General features: G+C 48.3%; 1 protein-coding gene across 3 annotated transcripts in view; it reads left to right on the forward strand.

Annotated features, from left to right (window-relative positions):
• Nucleotides 1–7066: 7066 nt before the first annotated feature.
• The window catches only part of VAV3 (vav guanine nucleotide exchange factor 3), a 166202-nt gene continuing 153401 nt past the window's right edge, over nt 7067–19867 (forward strand). For 2 of the 3 annotated variants that reach the window (XM_068690039.1, XM_068690040.1), the window contains exon 1: nt 10404–10686. In XM_068690039.1, the coding sequence (XP_068546140.1) occupies nt 10474–10686 (213 nt within the window). In that variant the 5' untranslated portion in view covers nt 10404–10473. Of the gene's footprint in view, nt 7128–10403; nt 10687–19867 lie in introns of those variants that run through there. The other variant, XM_068690042.1, reaches the window with a different exon arrangement.

Genomic DNA, 19867 nt, shown 5'->3' on the forward strand with positions numbered 1-19867 from the left:
AACGCAGGGGGTGGGCGGCACGGTGCCCCGATGTCCCCCAGTGTCCTTGGGCTCGCTGCACGCTGCTCAGCTCTTGTGGTCCAGCAAAGTCACAAGAAGTGACTGGTGAGGGCTGCTGTCACCTCCCTCATGTTCGCATTGGCTCTGGCACTGTAAATAATGCATCCCCGCAGGCTGCCGTAGCCATCTCTCACAGCTAATGAAAAGCAACAGCGTCTCGTTTCAAAAAAATCAATATTTTTGCATAAAAACTTAATTGTGACCTCAGCTGCGGTAAAGAAATTGGTTGTCCTCACGAGGCGTCCCCTCTCCACCCGGCAGGCAGGACGATCTGTCCCCAGGCTGCAGTCACATCCCCTGAGCCCGGCGGCTGCAGCTGGCGGTGACAAAGCCTCCGATGGCCTGCGCGGCGCCGACAGCTCCACGCTGGGAGCAGACCTGCAGGCTTCGCTGTCCTGCCCGTGGAGACGGGGGCACTTGTGCTGTCTCCAAATACGCGGAGAATTTGACAACTGCTCGGAGTTTGCCTCAGCAATGGGGCTAGACAAAAATCAGTACTTTGTGCTTTCTCTGAGTGGATGTACTTTGGGAGATTTCTCACAAAGTCGCAGCTTTTATCTACCCCGCTCAGAGCTGGCCCCAAGCTCTTTTCTCTTTGTCCCCTGCTGCTCGCCGTGCGTTGTGCTCGCTCCCCTCCCCGCAGCCAGGCGCCAACCCCCTGCTTTGGCATCTCCCTTCACTTTGGCCTGAGCAGAGCCTTGCAGCATGTGACAAGTCAGAGGGTAATCCCCCGTGCCTATCTCTGACACCAGCTTTTGCTTCTCAGTTTTTGGAAAGTCCTTTTTGCATCTCACTTACTTCTTTTTTTGCCCAGCTTCTTAGACTCCCAGAGCTCTGGAAGAGCTCCGATGCCCTGCCCTGGAGCTCTCCTGGCCATGTACCGAAGGAGGTTTTCATTCAGCAGCAGGGAGAGCTGGATTTTGCCTCAGACCGACACTTTTACCCATCTGCTTAAAACCTTGCTGTTTCCTAACAGCTGTTTCCAACATGTTTGTTTTTTTTTTTCCCCTTTTAGAGTACTCATTATGTCGATCTTCCAGATTGTTTAAGGTGTCAAATGCAAGCGTGCTGTTCCACTAGCTAACATTTGCTATACGTTTGTGTTTGTTGGATTGCTGGCTGGTTAGCAAGTTTGTTTTTCTTAGCTGCAATTGCAATCCGTCAGTGGCTTTATAGTCTCACCACAGCGTTATATCTGAGCTTAACTGCATTCCTGTAACTAATCCCAAATGGCCAGTTCTAAAGGGACATAGTGACTTAAACTCACGCCTAGTGTAACTACACAAATTAGCACTTTTCACCAGGGCTGAAGGTATCTCAGCATTCAGAGTGCCCCCAGCACACACAGAGCAGGACAGGGACACAGCGGTTGCAGGGCTGAGCAGCCACGGAGCTGCCTGTCCTCGAAGGTGTTGTGGGGATGCGCTCCCCCACCGGCCTCCCACATCCCCTCCTCGGCAGGAAAAGCCTCCAGAAAACCCAGAAGAGTCCAAGAAACCCAGAGCTGGGGGAGGTTGCCGAGGGGGAACCGGGATTTCAGTAAAATGCCATGAGCAGCTTATCCTGAAAACGGGGAGAAAGTTCAGACCCTTGCTTTCACAGGCGCTGAAATTCCAACACAAACTTAAACAAAGACACCTCTTATACCCCAAGGAGTATTCTGGAGGTCTAGCTAATTCTAAATCAAACAGAAATGCGGGCCTCTCGCATGGGGAATGCTGCAACAGACTCACAGGCTCTACCAGCCTCTCCAGCCCTGCATTTCTGAGAACTACCCATTGAAAAATGTGACATCTGAAAGGACGCTGTGGCTCAGCAGTGGGCTAATCTATTATCTCCTCAAATACCATCCAGCAGTTTGCAGTGAAGACAAGGAAGAGCCTTCAGACTATCACGCTGTGCAATTTGAGGCTGACATCTGCTTAACTCTTTCCCTAAGTGCTCGCAGTGGCTGGCGGAGAGCAGCAGAGAGGAGCTGCTCCTGGGCACGGCTGCTGGCCCCGGACCCGGCTGCTGCTGCAGGATTTGTATGCAGGGGCAGCAAAAGAAATGCTTTAAAGGGCAGTGAAAGGCCGTGCCAAACGTTTCCAGTGTTATTCCAATACAGAAAGGGAGCTTTCTCACTTAGATCTGTGCAATCCAAATTTTCCACACTAATTTTGGAGAAAATTGTGTTAATGCGGTCATACTACTGTTTCTTTATTTTTAATTGCAGAGGAAAATGACACTGTAAGCATGGCATTGTACATGCCCATTTATTTTGTGCCCTTTCCTCTAAAATAAGTGAGTTTCTAAGTTCTCTCTCTTGCCTTTGGCCACCCAGAGGGGTTTCTCAGAGTTGGGTTGGGATCTCAGAAACAGAAACTGCAGTCCAAGGCAGCCTTTGGGCAATTCAACAGCAGCAAATAGCAGGTTATCGTTATCAGCTGTGCTTAAAGGACAACGCATTTTAGTGCCCTGTACTCCTGCCTTTTCAGATTCATGGCAGACTCTTTGCGTACTCTCCACCTGCAAATAGCAACTGGTGAATGATCAGATGATCGCCAGCATCATTTGTGCTGTCTCCTACTGCAGGGAATGTCACAACCAGTGAAGGTAAGGGCACTGCTTAGCAGTGTGCCACACACAGTGCAGAGTGATGCTGGATCCGTCAGTACAAACCATATGTAGTAGCATTTATAACACAAGAAGCATTTGGAGAAAAAACAAACAAAAAAAACCACTTTATTCTTCTATGAAGATGATGTGTTAAGCTAACACCTTTGCCTGCATCTGCCCTTCGGTGCCTCCCTGGGAAAAAGGGAAATAGGGAAAAGCCAACAAGTCAAGTGCTGTAATCCTGCCTGTGTTTGGTTGTTTATGCAACTTCATCGTAGATCCAAGGAAGCAGGTGATGTAGCTGCAGATACTTGTGAAAGCAATTAGCAGGTACAACTCTGCAGAATTTGGGCTTGGAGGGAAGGAGAACAGTATGTGATGGTAGCATTGGCTTCTGCTGCAGCTCTGGCAGCTTTTGCAGAGGACTGGTTCCTGCTGGCTGTACCTGTGTCCTTCTGTCACTTGCTGGCACGTTGTTATTCCTTTGCTTTGTAATACTTGGCATGGGTTCATCCAATTTGGATATGTAACCGTTTGATATCATATCATATATTTTTTTAATTGCAATTAAAATTGTGCCAAGGTCCCGAGCGATGGGCATCCACGAAGGCTGAGGGAAGTGCTGGTACCCGGGTGCTGCGAGCTTTCCCTGTTTGAGCATTGTGTGCAAGATGCGGTGTCAGAAGAAGGGCTGGCTGCAGGAAATGTAGAAGAACAGAAACAGGAGGAAGGCTCAGTGGTGCCTGGAGAGAGCATTTTCTCAATTTTGTCTACTAAATCAACTCTGTAGTAGACAGAGCTGTTATGCCTCTGTCACTGGGTGGCCATACCTTTGTCTTTGGCTGATATTTGTATTACCTTGTCATGCTCTTTAAGGCAGCTTGTGTTTCTATGTTATTCCCTGTGCCTTCAGAATAACCTGTGTTGCTCCTTTTGGGGACAGTAATGGACCTTCACTCCTGCCTGAGTCCTGGTACAGTGCTGAGGGCACTATAGTTTTATAGTGTCATAGTTTTACAGCTTGCCAGGCTTCAGTTGGACTTCAGGTGGGTAAATCCCAAATGCTTTATGTTGGCAGATGCCTGCCACTATTTCTAATATGGTGAGAGCAGCACGTCGTGGTTCATATGCTGTTCCACGTGGCAGTCCTGAACTGAAAGCTTTGTTTCTAAATCACCACTTCACATGGATAGCTTTATCTTGAGCAATATTTCTCAGCTGGTGTTGGGGAAGTTTTGATATCAGTGTAGTGGGTGGGACTCCATGGCCGTGAGATAAAAGCCACTTTTTGTCTGGTGTTGGCACCGTGGGAGCGGGGTCTAGCACTGATCTTGCGGAAATGGAAGCTCAACGCATTCAGAGGCCAGTTTTCAAGATGTGTATCTTGTTCTTGTGGTGGCTTATTCTTCTGAATGATAGGCCAGGGTTAATGGCATCGATAAGGTGCAGGCCCTGGCCTCGTGCCCTTGTCCCTGGCAGTGCAAATGCAACCCCTAGGGACTGAACGAAGAGCCCCCGAATCCTTCAGCCTCTGCTGATCTGCAGTCTAGCACTGGCCCAGCTTCATTAGACGAGCGATGCCCAAGTACACTCGTTATGAGAGACTAACAAAGTAGGTAGCAGCGTGTCCTGAAATATTGATGCTCTTTATTTCTGAGGAGAGACAAGCACAGGAAACATTAGAGGTGAAGCTGCGCTGCCTACTGAAGTGTTTAGAAATACTTTGCCTGCTGACATCTCTAAAAATAAATTCTGCAGTTTTGCAGTTAAAAATCATTAATAATTTTGACTTGTGAGCATAAAAGGAAACTTTCATTTGCCAAACATAGATTAGTATGTAAATAAAGGTCTAACACGGTAGGTGGAATAACTGGAATAGTGTCTTCGAGATGATACGTGACTGCCCTATTTACTAGAGCTGTTAGCACAGCATGAGATTAGAGACTAGTGGTAAATTTTGACTGCAGGATATGAAAAATTCAATTGCCTAATACTGTTAACTTTGAAATAATATTCTATTAGCAATAGAGTTATAAACATTGCTTCAAATATTCTCTTGCTCTTTAAGTAGACATTTCATGCATGGTGCTTTTCAGATTTTACCCAGCTTTAGGTAGAGATTTCTGTTTTCCTGGATCTTGTTGTATTCAGACGTCTTCCAGCAATTGATGCCTTCATCCAGAGCTGCAGGAAAATCTTCCTGGATTGGGGGTTCTGAATAAACTATGGAAACAAACAAAAACTATTTTTCCTTGCGTTAGGGCTTACTTCCTGGCAATCTGTGCACTCATACCTCAGTTATATGTACCTGAGCACCTTGACCTTTCATAAAAATATCACTTTCTTTTCATCTAGGACTGTGAAAAGTACATCTGTCTACATCTCCTGCTATCTTTAGTGAAAAGAGGTGTTTTCACCATTCAGTAACCCTGTCATCTGATCTGATTTTGCATTTAAAAACATCACCAGACTGTTGAGAACAACTTACAGAAGATGAGCAATGGAGGTAAAACAGGGGGAGGGGTAAGAAATGGGAATATTGCTTAGAGGCATCAGTGAAGTCAGAGGAGATTGAGATGGACCTACTAAGACATAGGGAAGGTGACAATTTTCTTTACTGCTTCAAGTTGTTTGGATTCTTCAGACACCAGCCTTTTGATATTTTGGTTAAAAATGTTGTGAAGTACTACATAACATATATATATTTTTTTTTTTCCAACTTGTTTTCCTTGTAGAATTCATGACTGCATGTTGACAGTTACATTCCACCTTTTTCAGCTCAAACAGATGATGTATCATTGTTCCTTTTGTATGAATGGTTTTAAAGAGGTGAAGATTTGGTTTCTATAAATCGAATATTGTATATTAGGAATAGAACAAAAGGTTCTGGGCCCATCGAAATCAAGCTTCTGTTGACTTCAGTGGAAAGCAGATCTCTGGCAGGGGAAGTAGAGTTGAAGGCAATGTCTCCAGATGGTTGTTTGGTAGGTAGCTGTTAGGTCTAGGCAGCCCGTGTGACTCCTTTAACACTTCAACACTGACTGGTTTACATGGACCTGGACCTTCCCTTGTATACTCGTAGGTTTCTCAAATGCTCAAATGCATTTAGAGTATCCAGGCAATTTTGTAATAAAACCAGTATCTCGGTGTTCATCTGGTGTCAGACGGCACTGACAATTCCTCCTGGTTCATAACTATCTACACGTTTAAACATGTTGACTGACTGCATCTTTCAGGTCTCTACTGAAAAGTGAATTCAATACCAGCTCTTGTTCTGCTCAGCTCCACGCATCTCAGCTTATTGTTTTATTTGTTATTGGGTTTTGTTTTCAGCATTTCATTTAGTTTTCAAGTCACTCTGATTCTTTCCATGCAAACTTGAAATGGTCTTTGTAAAGCAATGTGTAGTGCTTTGCTGAAATTCAGATATTGATGTAGAATGTTTATTTTTCTGAAAGTCTCTGATTACTGTAAGACTTTTCATGCTAACACAATTAATTAACAATCAATTAAAAGCAGCCCTGCTTTTCTTTCTGCCACAAAGTTTCCGCAGTAGTTCTGAGGCTGGAGCCGGTCACAGTTGGATACAGCCTGGTGCACCCGGGAGATCCTGATCCACACTCACATTCATTTAAGTGGCAGGCAAATTATTGAAGAGTGCTGGTCAGCGATCTTACCCTCGTTTACTTTTACTGCAAGATGAGCAGGCTACTTAAGAAATGCTGGACTCTGTCCACCTCCTGATTATTCACTTCCAGCCAAAAAGAGCGTGGTTCAAGGGAAGCTCCTGGCCAGGAGCCACGTTAGCCTGGTGCGTTTTCAAGCAGGATAACGATACAAGCGTCTGGGACAAAGGCTGTATATTTCTGTTCTCTTGCAAACTGCGTGTAACTGAATTTTCTTACTAGTATAATTAAGTGGGTCTAATTGAGACATGCTGAGCATGAGCTCAGTGCTGGCTCAGCTGGCACGCCGGCATTTAGTACCCACAAACGAGGGCAGTGCTTCACTTCAGCTTGCCCAGCTTGCTCTGGGTTATTTAAAAATGCACTTGAGCTATCGTCAGAGGACAGGAAAACTTTAAGAGCCAGAAATGATAAAGCTTATAAAACTAATTGAGTTTCTCTCAATAAAGTAACAAGAAAGGAGCTGGAAAGTCGCCACCTTCACCGGATGCAGCACAGGGTAAAGAGTAAAAGCAACAAATGTATGATGTCTCCAGCAAGGAGACAGTTGTCTCTTGGAAGGAGAGAAAAACATGCATGAGTTCTTTCTGGGTGCATTTTGTTGTACAAATCTTCAGACTTGCTGCTCTTTATTTGATTTTTTTTTTTTTTTTATTATTATTTTTATGTAGTTGACTGGAAGTGTTTTGCAGGAATGCAAGTCCTTAATGTTGCTGGTTTTAAGAATCTGAAGATGAACTAATTCAGTGAATTGTTTCCTGATGTGTTAATGGGGGGAAGAAGGTATGTAAAATAACTTGAGCTTTTTTGAGCAATCTGAACTGAGACCTCCATGATAGGTTTGAGCATCAGTCTGTTCTAGTAGAGGGAATGGGCTGAGGTGACTTTTAAACTGGTCCCTCTATCCATCTGGAGCACCCTCCAGCTGGGCAATTTTTGGAGTATGAGGAGAAAACCAGGATGCAAATAAGTCAAATTTCCAGTATGTCTTCAGCAGGTGGTTCACCTGAAGTACTTGATATTTTAGCTATGGTGTTGTGTTTTTTGCATATGTTACCAGCAAAAATTGTCAATGTAAAAGTAGCTCTTGGACCCAAACAAATTCAGGATTAATTCAAAAATCAAACACCCTTCAATAAATGATTGTGGGCAATGTAGGATGAGGAAGGTTGGGAGAAGTACTGCAAGAGGAAAGGGAATGTGTGCCTATCCCTCCACCTAGGTAGAGCGAGCCTCTGCTCTATCAAGGCTGTGCTGACCATGAATTTCACCTGTTTGCCCCTTTGCTCCTTTCAACCATGTAACTTTGTGCAGAGAGATGGTTTTCTGGAGTTTATATGGAGACATGGATTCTTCTCCATGTGGGTCTCCAGTAAGTTTCAAGGTGTCATTGTGGGTAAGCTAATGCTCAGTGCAGGCGTGGACAGCCAGACACTTCACACAAATGCTTTTCCTCTGCTTCCGCACAGAAGTGGTTACCCGAGTGATGATTTTTATTATTTCCCTTTCAGTGCATTCTTGTTGCCATTACTAAGCATGGCCAGCTACATAACCTTAATATATCTGGAGGAATAGCACTTGGTCAATATGTTTTTGTTCCTCTGCTGAGTTTTGTATTTTGAATGTAATTCAGTTCTTACACTTCAGTATAACAGCCTATGACCTACAAACAATTTTAAACCCCAGAATAGGTTTATAAGACGTTTGCTTCCACATACTGCTTTTAAAGCCTACAAACTCTAGTGATAGGAAGCTTGGATTAAGGAGTGGTGGATTGCTCCTAATAAACCATGTAAAATGATTTTATCAATTTGATAAACTTGCCTGAAGTGTGCTTTTTTTTTTTTTTTGGTTTATAAATCAGGATGGTGCTTGCTTTTCTGTGTTTCTGCAAAAGCGTCCCAACAGCTTATGCTGCCTTGAGTGTGCTGCTGTATCACTGATCCTGTCTGCAGGCAGCTAATGTGGGGGTGTAGATAATGCAGATGTTTTCCTGTTCCTTTTATTTTTTTTACTTTGCTGCCTTTTGTGTTGGCTTCAGGGTTACGAATGTCCTCAGACTGAGTGGGGGTAGCTCCTGGGCACCACCAGATTTTTTTTATTCATGTGCCATTTTCTGTTTAACTTGTCACAGATTTTTTTTAAAAAAAAAAATCTTACTACGAGACAGTCCTCTGCTGTATTCTTGACCAAACTGCTCTGATGTTCAATCAGTTGGGCGGTGATAACCAAATGATCTCGGGTAGTTAACTTCAGTCCCTTTTGATGTCAGCAAGGAACCGAGTTGTCTCTAATTCTGCCTGGCTGTGGGCAGCGTGTGCCTCCTGTTGATGATTTGGGAGCTCACCTGCTGCCCAAGAGCTGCAGCACAGACAGGCCTGGCCCAGGGAGCTGTGGGGATCGGGGCAGGGGAACTGCAGCCACCACCCAGACTGGGGTCATGCCCGCCAGGGTGCGGGTTACTCTGAAGGTTTGAAGCTCAGCTGCACCACCACTGATACTTTGGATTGAGGATCCCCCTTCTTGCTCACACAAAACCCTCTTACTGCTACATTGGGTTTGTGTTGTGCTGAAGGGGGTTTCTGCTCTGACTGGCCTGTGTGGAGCAGCAGGGTGAGCTCCCTGTGCCCTGTCAGAGCCGGGGACATCCTGGGGAGCAGGCTGGTGGCTCTGTGCCTCCCTAGTGAGGAACCAAACACTCCAAACCAGCCGTTGTGCCTCCTAATTAGTGGCAAGTCACACCTAGCTGATGGGTTGTCTGCTGGGTGACTGCACAGGTGTCGTGGGTGGGGGATCCCACTGGTTCTTGTGCTTTGTGGGGAGCTGCCCTGTGGTGTGGTGGGCAGACCTCCATGCCCAATCCAGGGCTAACAGCATGTTCTACTGGGGAAAATGACAGGATCATTAAGGTCGGAAAAGACCTCCAAGACCATCTGGACTAACCATCACCCTACCACCACTGTCCCTAAAAAGCATGTCCCTAAATACTACCTCTAACCTTTCCTTGATCACCCCCAGGGACAGTGACACCACCACCTCCCTGGGCAACCCGTCCCAATGCCTGACTGCTCTTTCTGAGAAGAAATGTCTCCTAATTTCCAACCTGAACCTCCCCTGGTGCAACTTGAGGCCATTCCCTCTGGTCCTGTCACTAGTGACTTGTGAGAGGAGGCCGACCCCCATCTCCCCACAGCTTCCTCTCAGGGAGCTGCAGAGAGCAATGAGGCCTCCCCTGAGCCTCCTCTTCTCCAGACAAAACACCCCCAGTTCCCTCAGCCGCCCCTCACAGGATTTGTGTTCCAGAACCTTCCCCAGCTTTGTAGCCCTCCTCTGGACATACTCCAGGGCCTTGATTCTTGTAGTGAGGGGCCCAAAGCTGAAAAAAAGTACTGGAGGTGCAGCCTCCCCAGAGCCGGGTGCAGGGGGCTGATCCCCTCCCTGGCCCTGCTATTCCTGACAGGAGCCAGGGTCCTGATGGACGTGCCTGAAGGACAGGGCTGTCGCTCGCAGGAATGGCGAAGCAGCGTTTCAAAACAGTGGAAATGTGCGGATGGACTGTGAGGCCTCAGCTTGTAAAATCCATTCCCAGAAATTGTATATTAATTCTTGGAGAAATTAACAGCTTTTATGGGGTTAGTTTTCTCAGAAAGCGCTGTCGGGCTCTTAAGGGAGGAAACACAAAAATGAGGGATAGCTGTGGATAATCTCGGCTGTGTCATGCTGTCGGAAGGTGTTCTCATACTGCATTATTTTTTCCCTCAGAGCGGCACGTTAATAACACTTTTAGTGTTTTCTGGTTACGAAAAACAGCCTTTTTAACAGAAAAGGGAAGGTGCTTTGTATCCTGCTGAGAGGCTCCTTCCGCAGAAGCAACCCCCGGCGCTGCTGGCGGGGGGCAGCGCTGCCTTTTCCCCCGGGGGCTGTGGGGGGACCTGACCCCATTTCGGGCCGCTCCCTGCCGCGGCCGAGCCCCGGCGCTGCCCCAGCGCCTCCCGCAGCCCGTGGGGGCGGCGGGGCCCGGGGCCGGGTGGGCTCCGCCCGGCGGGGGCGGCACCGGGGCGGAGCGGGGCGGCGGCAGCGGGCCGGCAGCGGGCCGGCAGCGGCGGGGTGGCCGCGGGGCGGCCGCAGCATGGCCGGGATGGAGCCGTGGAAGCAGTGCGGGCAGTGGCTGATCAGCTGCAAGGTGCTGCCGCCCAACCACCGGGTGACCTGGGACACGGCGCAGGTCTTCGACCTGGCGCAGACGCTGCGCGACGGCGTGCTGCTCTGCCAGCTGCTCAACAACCTGCGCGGCCACTCCATCAACCTCAAGGAGATCAACCTGCGCCCGCAGATGTCCCAGGTGCGGCCGGGGAGGGTTTTTTTGGGTGTGGGGGGAGCATCCCCGCCTCCTGTTCCCCCCCCAATCCCTGCGGGCTGGCCCCGGGCTGTGCGTGCTGGGGGCGCTGAGGGCGGCGGGGACGGGGCTCGGGGCTGCGGCACCGCGGGGGTGGCCTCGGGGCCTCCCCGGCACTGGTGGAGCCGAGCCGGGGGGCCCTGGCTCTGGGCGCACGGAGAGCCCCCGGGGAGCCTTGGTGAGGCAGCAGCGGTGCTGGGTCTGGGTGTCAGGACGGGCATCCCGGCCCCACGGGGAGCTGCCGGGCTTGGGCACACGGGGCTGGTAGCTGAGCAGGGCGATGGGTGTGCGGGGGGTGAATTTGGGGAGATCTCATGTGCTGTGCGCTGCTCCAGCCCCGGGAGGGAACCAGCGCTTGCTGAACGGTGCCAGAGCCTTGGGTTGTGTCTTCGTTGTGGTGGGTCTGCTGCCGAAGTGATCCTTCTTCACCCGGGCTTGCAGAGCTACAGTTTGCATATGAGCTGTTGGAGGTGGCTTCCTGCCCTGTTCCTAATGGACAAAAGGTGGCCTCACGGTGTTACCCAGCGTTATTTGGATAGCTGATTGAATCCGCTGCAGTTAGAGTTAATGCTACTTGCCTGGGCCAGCATCACTTAATTTTATTTTTGATGAATAAAAGCTGTGGCGGGCTGCTTCTGAGGATCAGAACGTTTTGTCTTCCTTGATTGGAGCAGGTTGAGAATTGTTAAGGTTCATATCTGCTTCTCTGAGCTTGTAGTTGGAGATCTTGGGTGATTTCTGAGCTTGAACTTGGGCTCTGTATGTGCACAGCGTGGACGCTGACACTTCCCAGCCCCAACCACTGCCACCTTGCCCTCTGAGTGCCCGAGGAACCTGCGGTGCTGCCGGCTGCTCTCACTGGGGTGTGTTTCTGCCCTGCAATGCTTCCACCCTTGTAAACAGGGAGCTGTTGCTGGGTCAAAACCTGTAGTGGCTAAACCTACCTTCCTGTTACCTTCGTCTTCTGTGAGATCGAGGTTTGGTGGTCTTTGTGAGGTTCTGGGGGGTTTAATGGAAGTCTCTTGGAGGAGGTACTTCTTGCTGGAAAGGATCATTCTGTGAGGATTTCAGATATTGTCATTAAAAATGCAGTAAGGCGAAATTCGGCAGGCTGCTTCTAGTTTGCTGCTGAGACTGTGAAGGCAGCTTAGCAATAACTTAGGCTGACTCTCAGAGGCTTTCAGATGATTAGCCTTGAGCTAGTTGGGGTGCGCAGAGCTGAGCCTTAGTGACTTTTGTCGGAATAACACCTGCCAACAGACTGACGTGTATGGTGTACTGTAGGGTCTCAGGGGCACGTAGAAACACAAGGTGATGCTCTGCTCCTTGTGAGGCAGTGATTTATGGGCACACAGTGATTTATGGGCGTGGGGTGCCAGGGCAGACGTGGCATTGGGATGCTGGTGGTCCCAGCCCCTGGTCGGGTAGCCTGCTTGAATGTGCTGCTGCATCTGTGCTGCCCAGCTGAGCTGTTTGAGCCTCACGTGGCCCTTCCGTGCTGTCTTCTAAAATTGAGCTGTGGACCCCCTCTGCCGTGATCCGACGCTGTTTGTGTTGTGCAGCCTTCGAACAGTCAGGGGATTCTTGCAGCAGTCCTTGGGCAATAAACCCAGAGAATGAGAGGTGGATGAGTGCTCCACGAATGGGTCTGGTGGGAGGTGGGCTGCCTGATGTGTGCCTCAGCTTGTACTGCTGCTGCCGTTTACCAGGCCTGTCTCTGTGAACCAAGTTTTGGTGGCTCGGGGGCTGGTTCTGAGGCCGCCAGCACTGAAGGACAGGACGGCGCGGTGCTGCCCCGGGCAGGCCGGGGAGTAGGCGCCAGCTCTGCTGGGAGAGCCGAGTCTCCTCCGTTTCGTGACACGTTTATTTTGTTCCGGAGTGAATGTGGCAGATCAGATGTCTGTAATGCTCATCCGTGCTGCCCTGTACATCCTGGAAACGCATTAAAAGCTACACCAGGAGTGCAGAGGGGTTGTGCTTGCTGTCACTTCTGCAGAGGCTGCTTCTCGCCAGGGGGGCCTCGTGTGGTGGACCAGGAGCCCTGCTCAGCTGCTGTTGGTGCTCGGGGCAGGGGCAGAAATGGGCTCGTGGTGCCCGACATGGCTGCACAGACTCATGCCTGACCTAAAGGCAGTGGGTACGGTCTGTTTTATGGGCTGGCCAACACAGGAACTGCATGTCTTGGTGCCACCATCAGCCACGCGCTTTGTCACAGCTGTCCTCAGAGTGGGCTGTTCGGTGCATCTGAAATCTGTCGATTCAGCCTCTCTGCCTGCCTGGAGATAATGCCTGGCTGACAGGAGTGTCTCCGTGCTTCTAGATGGCAAAATAAGGGGTTCAGGCACTATTTGGATGTTGGCTGTTGCTGCCTGCGTTTCTGTGCTTGTGACAGTACGTTCGGTTCCTGCAAGTTGTCCTCTGAAGAACAAAGCTGACGGAGTCAGTTATGCAGAAAGCAAGCCTCAGGTGGGAAAGCCTGACCCTCGCCTTCGTGGAGGATAGCAGGGTTGTTGCTGTGCTAATGAATCTCCCAGCGCTGGGTCTCCAGCTGAGCGCTGCCTTCTGCCTGAGACGCTGCCGTGGCACAGTGCTTGGTCGCGTGTGAAAAATGCCACATGGGCTGTGTGTGGGAATGGGAGCTGCTGGCTTCAGGGACTTTCTCATCCAGGTTTTTCACCACGACTGAGAAGAACGGCAGTGTGTGGCCTCTAGCAAGAGCTCTTGTGTCAGGGTTGCAGAGCACTTCACTGCCTGACCTCTGAAGGGCTGTAGCACCACGAGTTGTCATTTCCACCCAGTGTGCGCACAGTCAGCGAAGGGAATTCTGAAGACAGATCACAGAGTGACTCCTGGGCTTGGAAACCAATTACAGGGGAGTCTGACTGAGACCTGACAGCTAGTAGTGGCGTTGTGAAAGCTGTCTTACTGCAGACGTGTTCTTTACCATGTGAAGAGGGTTGAAACAGGTTACCGAGACGTGAGCTGCTGCGTGTTGAAGCCCCGCACGAGTGCTGGGTGGTGGTGAGACGAGGATGGAGCTGCTCAGTGCTGCCGGTCACTGTGCCCAGATGCCTCTTCGTGGGTAACGTGGGCTGGGGAAAACAGCAAAAATAGAAGTGATCCATAACAGAGAGCACTAATCCTAATGTTTCATCTTGATCATACAAGAACTTGAATAATTTATCAACAGAAATTTAAAACCTAAATCAGCGGATTACAGTGGATTTGCAGAAGATGTCATCTGTTCAATGCTTATCTACTATCTTTAATACTTTGTAAACTCGTTTTGAAATGGTTTTTGCAAGGCATTTAGTTAGCTTATGAGAGATTGCTCAACAGGAAAACTGCACTTAGTGCAATACTGGCAAGGGAGTTCGCTAGAGGAGATGTTGACATAGGTTAAATATTAAAAATAACTATTTCCTATTATTCTAATAAAAATAAACAGAACATCCCTCAGTTTGTATTACAAGTTCAAATGTCTTCTAATTTTAGGGAGCTATTTATTTGGTGTGACCGTGTGGTGCAGGGAAGTTCGTGATCGTTGTATCCGTGTGATGTTTTTGGGTGGCATCTGAGCATTGAGAAAAAGCCACTTGCTTTTTATTGCAAATGTTGGCATAGGAGAGCATGTCAAGTGTTGGGTGTCAAACGCCGCTTACCACGTGCGGAGGAGCAAACTGGAAGCATCTCTTGACTCTGCGCCACTGGTTTGAGAGTTGTTCTGAAACTGCCAAACCTCTTGGGCTTGCGCTGGTTCCGTTTTTATAGGCGTAATAAGAGTGTGAGTAAAACAAAACAAACACCTTGGAGCTATTTAAGGCTGTATGTTCAGTGCAATTGGTTTCATTTTTTGAACTTTTCAATCTGTTCGCTTCCTTGCTGGTACGTCAGCCCACGTAATGCCTCTAACAGTTGACCTTATGTCAGTGATTCATCTGAAGGAGAGCTGTTATCCGTGGGGGATGTATGTTACACACATGATACACACGTGTGTCTTCTGCAGGTTAGACTTGGGAAATTAGCTATTTTGAACAAATACGTCCTCAAAGCAAAACCTTAACACGACCTCTGCTTCGTGCTAAGAAAAGGGACTGACAGAAAGTGAGTGACCCAGTTTTTGTAGGTGGTTCTGCTTACCTTGAGATGGAGAAAATAACATTGGAGAACTGCCATAATACTTCTTGGTTCAGGTTGATTAGTTCTGGTTGCGGGGGGACGGGAAGACTGCAGTTGTGATATATTTGTGTTGTAAAGCTTATTTTGCATGCTATATTTATCGAAGAGGTATTACATGCAGAATATGCATCTCGCCAAGAGTTGCCTGAAATGTCACCTCCCGCACAAAGCTGTGGTGGGCTGGGAGCTGTGGTGTGTTCACAGGAACAATGTTCCTACTGGGTCCTCGGAGATGCCGTGGTGTTGGTTATCAGCAGGTAACTACTCAGTGTCTGTGGGGTGCTGCTCTGTTGGGAAGAAGCCAGGTTATTCCCTTGTGCGATAAAGGTGGGGTGCCTGTGGCAGTAGGAAGGGCTGTGTCGGAGACAAAAAGAATCAATACAAAGCACTCAAGGGGAGAGGGAAGGGGCCTGTAAGAAGTAGGGGGGAAAAATCAGAAGAAGCTGGTATGCACTGGAGAGAAGGGTCAGGAAAAGCTGGGAGGTGGATCTGAAGGTGCATCAGCCTGTGGGACGTGTTGGGATGTTGAGAGAGGACTGAAGACAGGATTTAAGATTTCTGCCTCGTTAAATACAGTTCCTGTGTGCAGGGGCAGGGGGCTCGTGGCCGCACGCAGGCAGGGAGGTCCTGGCTCGTGCCCTGTGTTGCGTGGGGGCCTCTGAGTGCAGAGGGAGATGTGTTGGTTAGTTTGGTCACTGGCAGGCTTACCTTGAAGTGTATTTATTGCCTGATGCTCCGCAAGGGGTCAGTTTTTGAACTGGCTCCTCCCAATACTGAGTTTGTAGTTCTTTAAACAAAACACAACCAACACTTCCCCCTGCACCAAAAACCTTTGATTTTTTTCTTAAATTTCCCTTCCTATTGCTCCAAAGCAGCATCGTAGTACTTCCATATTATTCCATGATATTCCACAATAGTGTTTCCCATTACCCTATACTGTGTTATTTCAGCACTTCAGAAATTGTTCCACAAGGAAAAGTATGAATTGATGTATACTTTGGCAAAATGTCTAGTATTTTTTTCCCTGTGCTTTCCAGTTTACTCAGCATCATCTGGAGCTACCTTTCCTTTCCTCTTACTTTGCTTTGACAAGTTTAAGACTTCAGGCATTGTAAAATACCAGCTGTTTGTAACGGCTTGCAATATATAAAGTGTAATCTAAACTGTTATCTTTATTGTAATGTTTTGAATTTTTATGTTTCTGAGAAAGATGTTCCCTCAAAGCTCAGTGAATGCTGCCGACTCTGGTTCGGTATCAGGTGAGAACATGCACTTCAGGCAAATGGAAGGGAATGACCCTTTCTTTCATCCTGTATTAAATGACAGCAATGAATGTGTTGGTGACATGAAACACAGAAGGATTATTAACAGGATATTTGATTCTCTGTGTTTTCAGAACATGAAGCCTTAGTCACAAATTATGTAATAGAGCAGTATCATCACAATTTGTATGAGAGCCACTCATTTAAAACACTTGCAGGCCTGCAAGTATGAACTAATGGAATTGGGGAAGTGACATTCAGCTGTCTTGTTTTATGATAGGGATTTCAGACCTGGAAGTTACTGCTACTTCTAATCAGAATTTTGTTTTATATTTGGTTAGTAGGGATTTGGTTAGTCTGCCATTACCTATTTTTCTGCTACTTTTCTCTCCTCTAAAGATCACTTGAAAGGTATTTCAGGTGATAGAGGGAACATGGTTTGGTGTCTTGCAGAAACAAACAAAATGCGTATTTGAGGTTGGTGCTATAATAAGGTGTTATCTGAAAAACAAAACAAAAAACCCAGCTCCACAACCAAAACGAAGTGTTTTTAAGGCATGTTTTTATCTGGTGAAGCTTAACAGGGGAAGTTGACTTGTATTGCCAAAATCCTTAGATGTGCCATTTAATCCTTGATACGATCGCATTTATTCATCCATTTCAGTTCTGCAAGGCCGTGCACTGAGTAATCTGTGTGTAGGGCACCGTGTGCCACTGGTGGCTTTCACATTCACATCACTTTGAGGCAAGAAGCAGCCTTACAGCCAGCTACAGCAGTCATTAGAGCTTGGCCCTGGCAACCTTTGGCTGTTGGAGCAGCCCGGCTTCGCTGTCAGGTAGGAAACCTGGTGCTAAAGCACTGACTGCCCACACTCTAAATTAATACAGTAATAACGCACAGGCTGTGAGTTTGCTGTCGGTTTCTTCTGTTTGCTTAGTCTAGACGTAAATTACACTTAAATACTCCAGGGATTGGCTGTGAATCCCCCCAGCTACTGCTTCCCGTAGCCGTGGTGCCTTGTATCAGCGAAGGATGGCCGTGTTGCTTTTCCCTCTGAATTCCTCAGGGTGTGAGTGCCTCTGACTGTGGTGAGGGGTGGTTCAGGTAGGTAGAGGAGCACAGCGCTGCTGCACGGATGTGCCTGGCAGACTTCAGGCCTCTCTGGGTGGAGGTGCAGTGGTGACGTAGCCCTACCGTGTGAGCTGTAACTCGGGGTGAGCGCTGAGCATCCTACTCAGATCTGCAGGAATTAGCTCAAGCTTTGAATGCCTTCATCTGGGAGAACAGGGGTGAAGCAGAGAACATCAGCGGGAACGTTGAAGATGCTGCCTGCAGCTCCTTCAGCTCTCGGGCCAGCAGACAGGCTGGGAAGTGCCCCTGCACGCTGCTGCCTTTGGGCACCCGGTCAGTTGCTGTCTGCTTGGCTGAAGAAGAATTTCCTGCAGTCGTTGAGAACCTGATTTGTATTTAGGCAGATATTTTGAAAACCGCTTGGTGCTTCTTTGAGGCTTAAGTTCTGCATTTTGGAGAGCAGTATTGGTTTTGCTAAATTGCACCCAGTTGAGTGAGGGAGCATTTAAGTTTCACTTTCTTTTAGTGGTTTACCCTCTGGACAGAGTGAGGTGGTATTTCAGGTTGCATAGTGTATTTCTGAACTGGCAATTGCTTATTTAAAAAAAATTTTTTTTTAACAATCCTATTGAGCTTTGGTTTCCCACCTACTTTTCCTCTTGTCTTGCTTGTTGGGGGTCACTCCCAGGTTTTGGGAAGCTTGGCATGAAGTTACAGTGCTGGGCCTTGCCCAGGGAGCTTGCTGGGGATGGATGTCCTCACAGGGCTGTCCATTCCAGGGTGTTCCTAGGGCATTTTAAGAAGCAGAGGCTATGTTCAGACATTCGGTGGGCTTTGACAGGTGTGTAGATGTTTTGAGTTGTTATGGAAGCTGGGAGCCATGAATGGGGCTCACCTGAGCCATTTTTGAGCTCTGCCTGATCCCCCTTATGTCCTGCTGTGCTTTGTATCCACCAGAAGGATGTGAACTGATGCCAGTTGCTGCAGGTAGCCATGAGCAAGTTATTCAGGGCCCGTGTTCAGTCGTGTTGCTGCTGTGCCCGGCAGCACTGCCTACGGTGGCGTGTTTCCTGTGGGCTGTGCCGAGGCCACAGACTTCACCATGAAGTACTCTGAGCAGGTGGCAGCCTTTGTGAAAGCTGAGGTTTAACCCCATACTTCTTCCCTGCAGCGTCTTTGGGTGGTACTGCTGGTGAGATGGGCTCTGCCTTACAGCGTGCCGGCACCTACAGTCTGCAGGCTTCACCAAAGCATTACAGAAGCGGCTCCAGTAATCCTGCTGTAATGCCTCTGCGCTTGTATCAGTCCTGTAGGTTCCCCTTCCTGCAGAAGACCCTCCTAAGTTGATTGGCAGAGATGGAAGCCTTCGATGAGGACCTGAGCAGACGTAAGGGGAGAGGGCATGGGCAGAGGCAGGAGCAGCCGAGCCGTGTTGGGCGGCAGCGCTCCTGTGCCAGGCATCACCCAGAGCAGCAGCCTGGAGAGAGCCTCGGATCCAGCCCTGCCGAGCCGTAATCGAGCAGCTTTGCAGACCCCTGGGAAATCTGGTTAATTTATATGATCTATGGCCGCTTCTCTGAGAATTTAGGCTTCTGTAGCTCGCAAGCCCCATTGTGCATCATGTTGTTTCAAGGGCACAAAGCGTTAGCAATAGCAAATGGAACACGACTTGCTGCCTAGTGTTAGAAATATTTATTAAGGAATAAAAAAGCGCTTTTGCAGTTCTGTGTGGGATTCCCAATTACAACGGCATGGGATTCCTGGATTTTTTTGAAGAAATGGTAAGTTGTTTGCCTTCTCTGAATGAAAGAAATATAAGAAAATAGCTGCTAAAAACAAAACAAACAAACCATCACCTAACTGAAATGAGGAGTGCGTTTTGTAACGTTCTCCCGTAGTACCCCTTGGTAGGCACAGGCTGGGAGGAGTAGGTCCTTTTTCTATCAGCAGCGTAACGATGGCCATGAAGTCGTGTGGCCTGGGGTTAGCGGTGACCGAAGGGTGAAATGTTCCCCTTTGGGGCAGAGCTGGTACGCGGTAGGGTTTCCCTGTGCACACCCACTGATGGTGGCTGCCAGTAAGGCCTTGGTCTTTCCATCTCAGACCTCGGTTGCTGTTTCTGTGCTGTGGGAGTTCAGGCCTGGGGAATTGTTCCCAAAAATTTTTGTTTGGAAATCCAGCTCCTGGGTGATGCATCATCTTAATTCTAGCGAGGAGTCGTGGTTTCGTTTCATGTTGTCTGTGAAACCCGTAGTGGAGCAGTTCTGCAAGAAAATTAAACCTCAGAAGGTTTTGCAGGAATGTCATCCCTGAGAGATGTTCTCTAAGCTATTTGGAAAAGAAATGCAGTACTCAGTTTTTCCTGTTTCACGCTGAGTATCATTAGAGTTTGACCTTAAAATTCAGTGTTTCAGTGAAGTCACGTTGAAGTTTGCACTTGAACATGCCTTTCATCTTGATCTGAAATAGCAGCAGATTTTGAAGTGTTAGGATTACTGTAGGATATTTCATTTCCCTGTCAGCTCTGCTAGCGATAACCTCTCCTCAATTTGCCTTGCTTTTCACGTTTTTCTCCATTGACTCAGGCGGCTTGATCTCACTTATTGGAACCGGG

Source organism: Anas acuta, chromosome 8 (genome assembly GCF_963932015.1).
Source record: "Anas acuta chromosome 8, bAnaAcu1.1, whole genome shotgun sequence".
Classification (NCBI taxonomy): domain Eukaryota; kingdom Metazoa; phylum Chordata; class Aves; order Anseriformes; family Anatidae; genus Anas; species Anas acuta.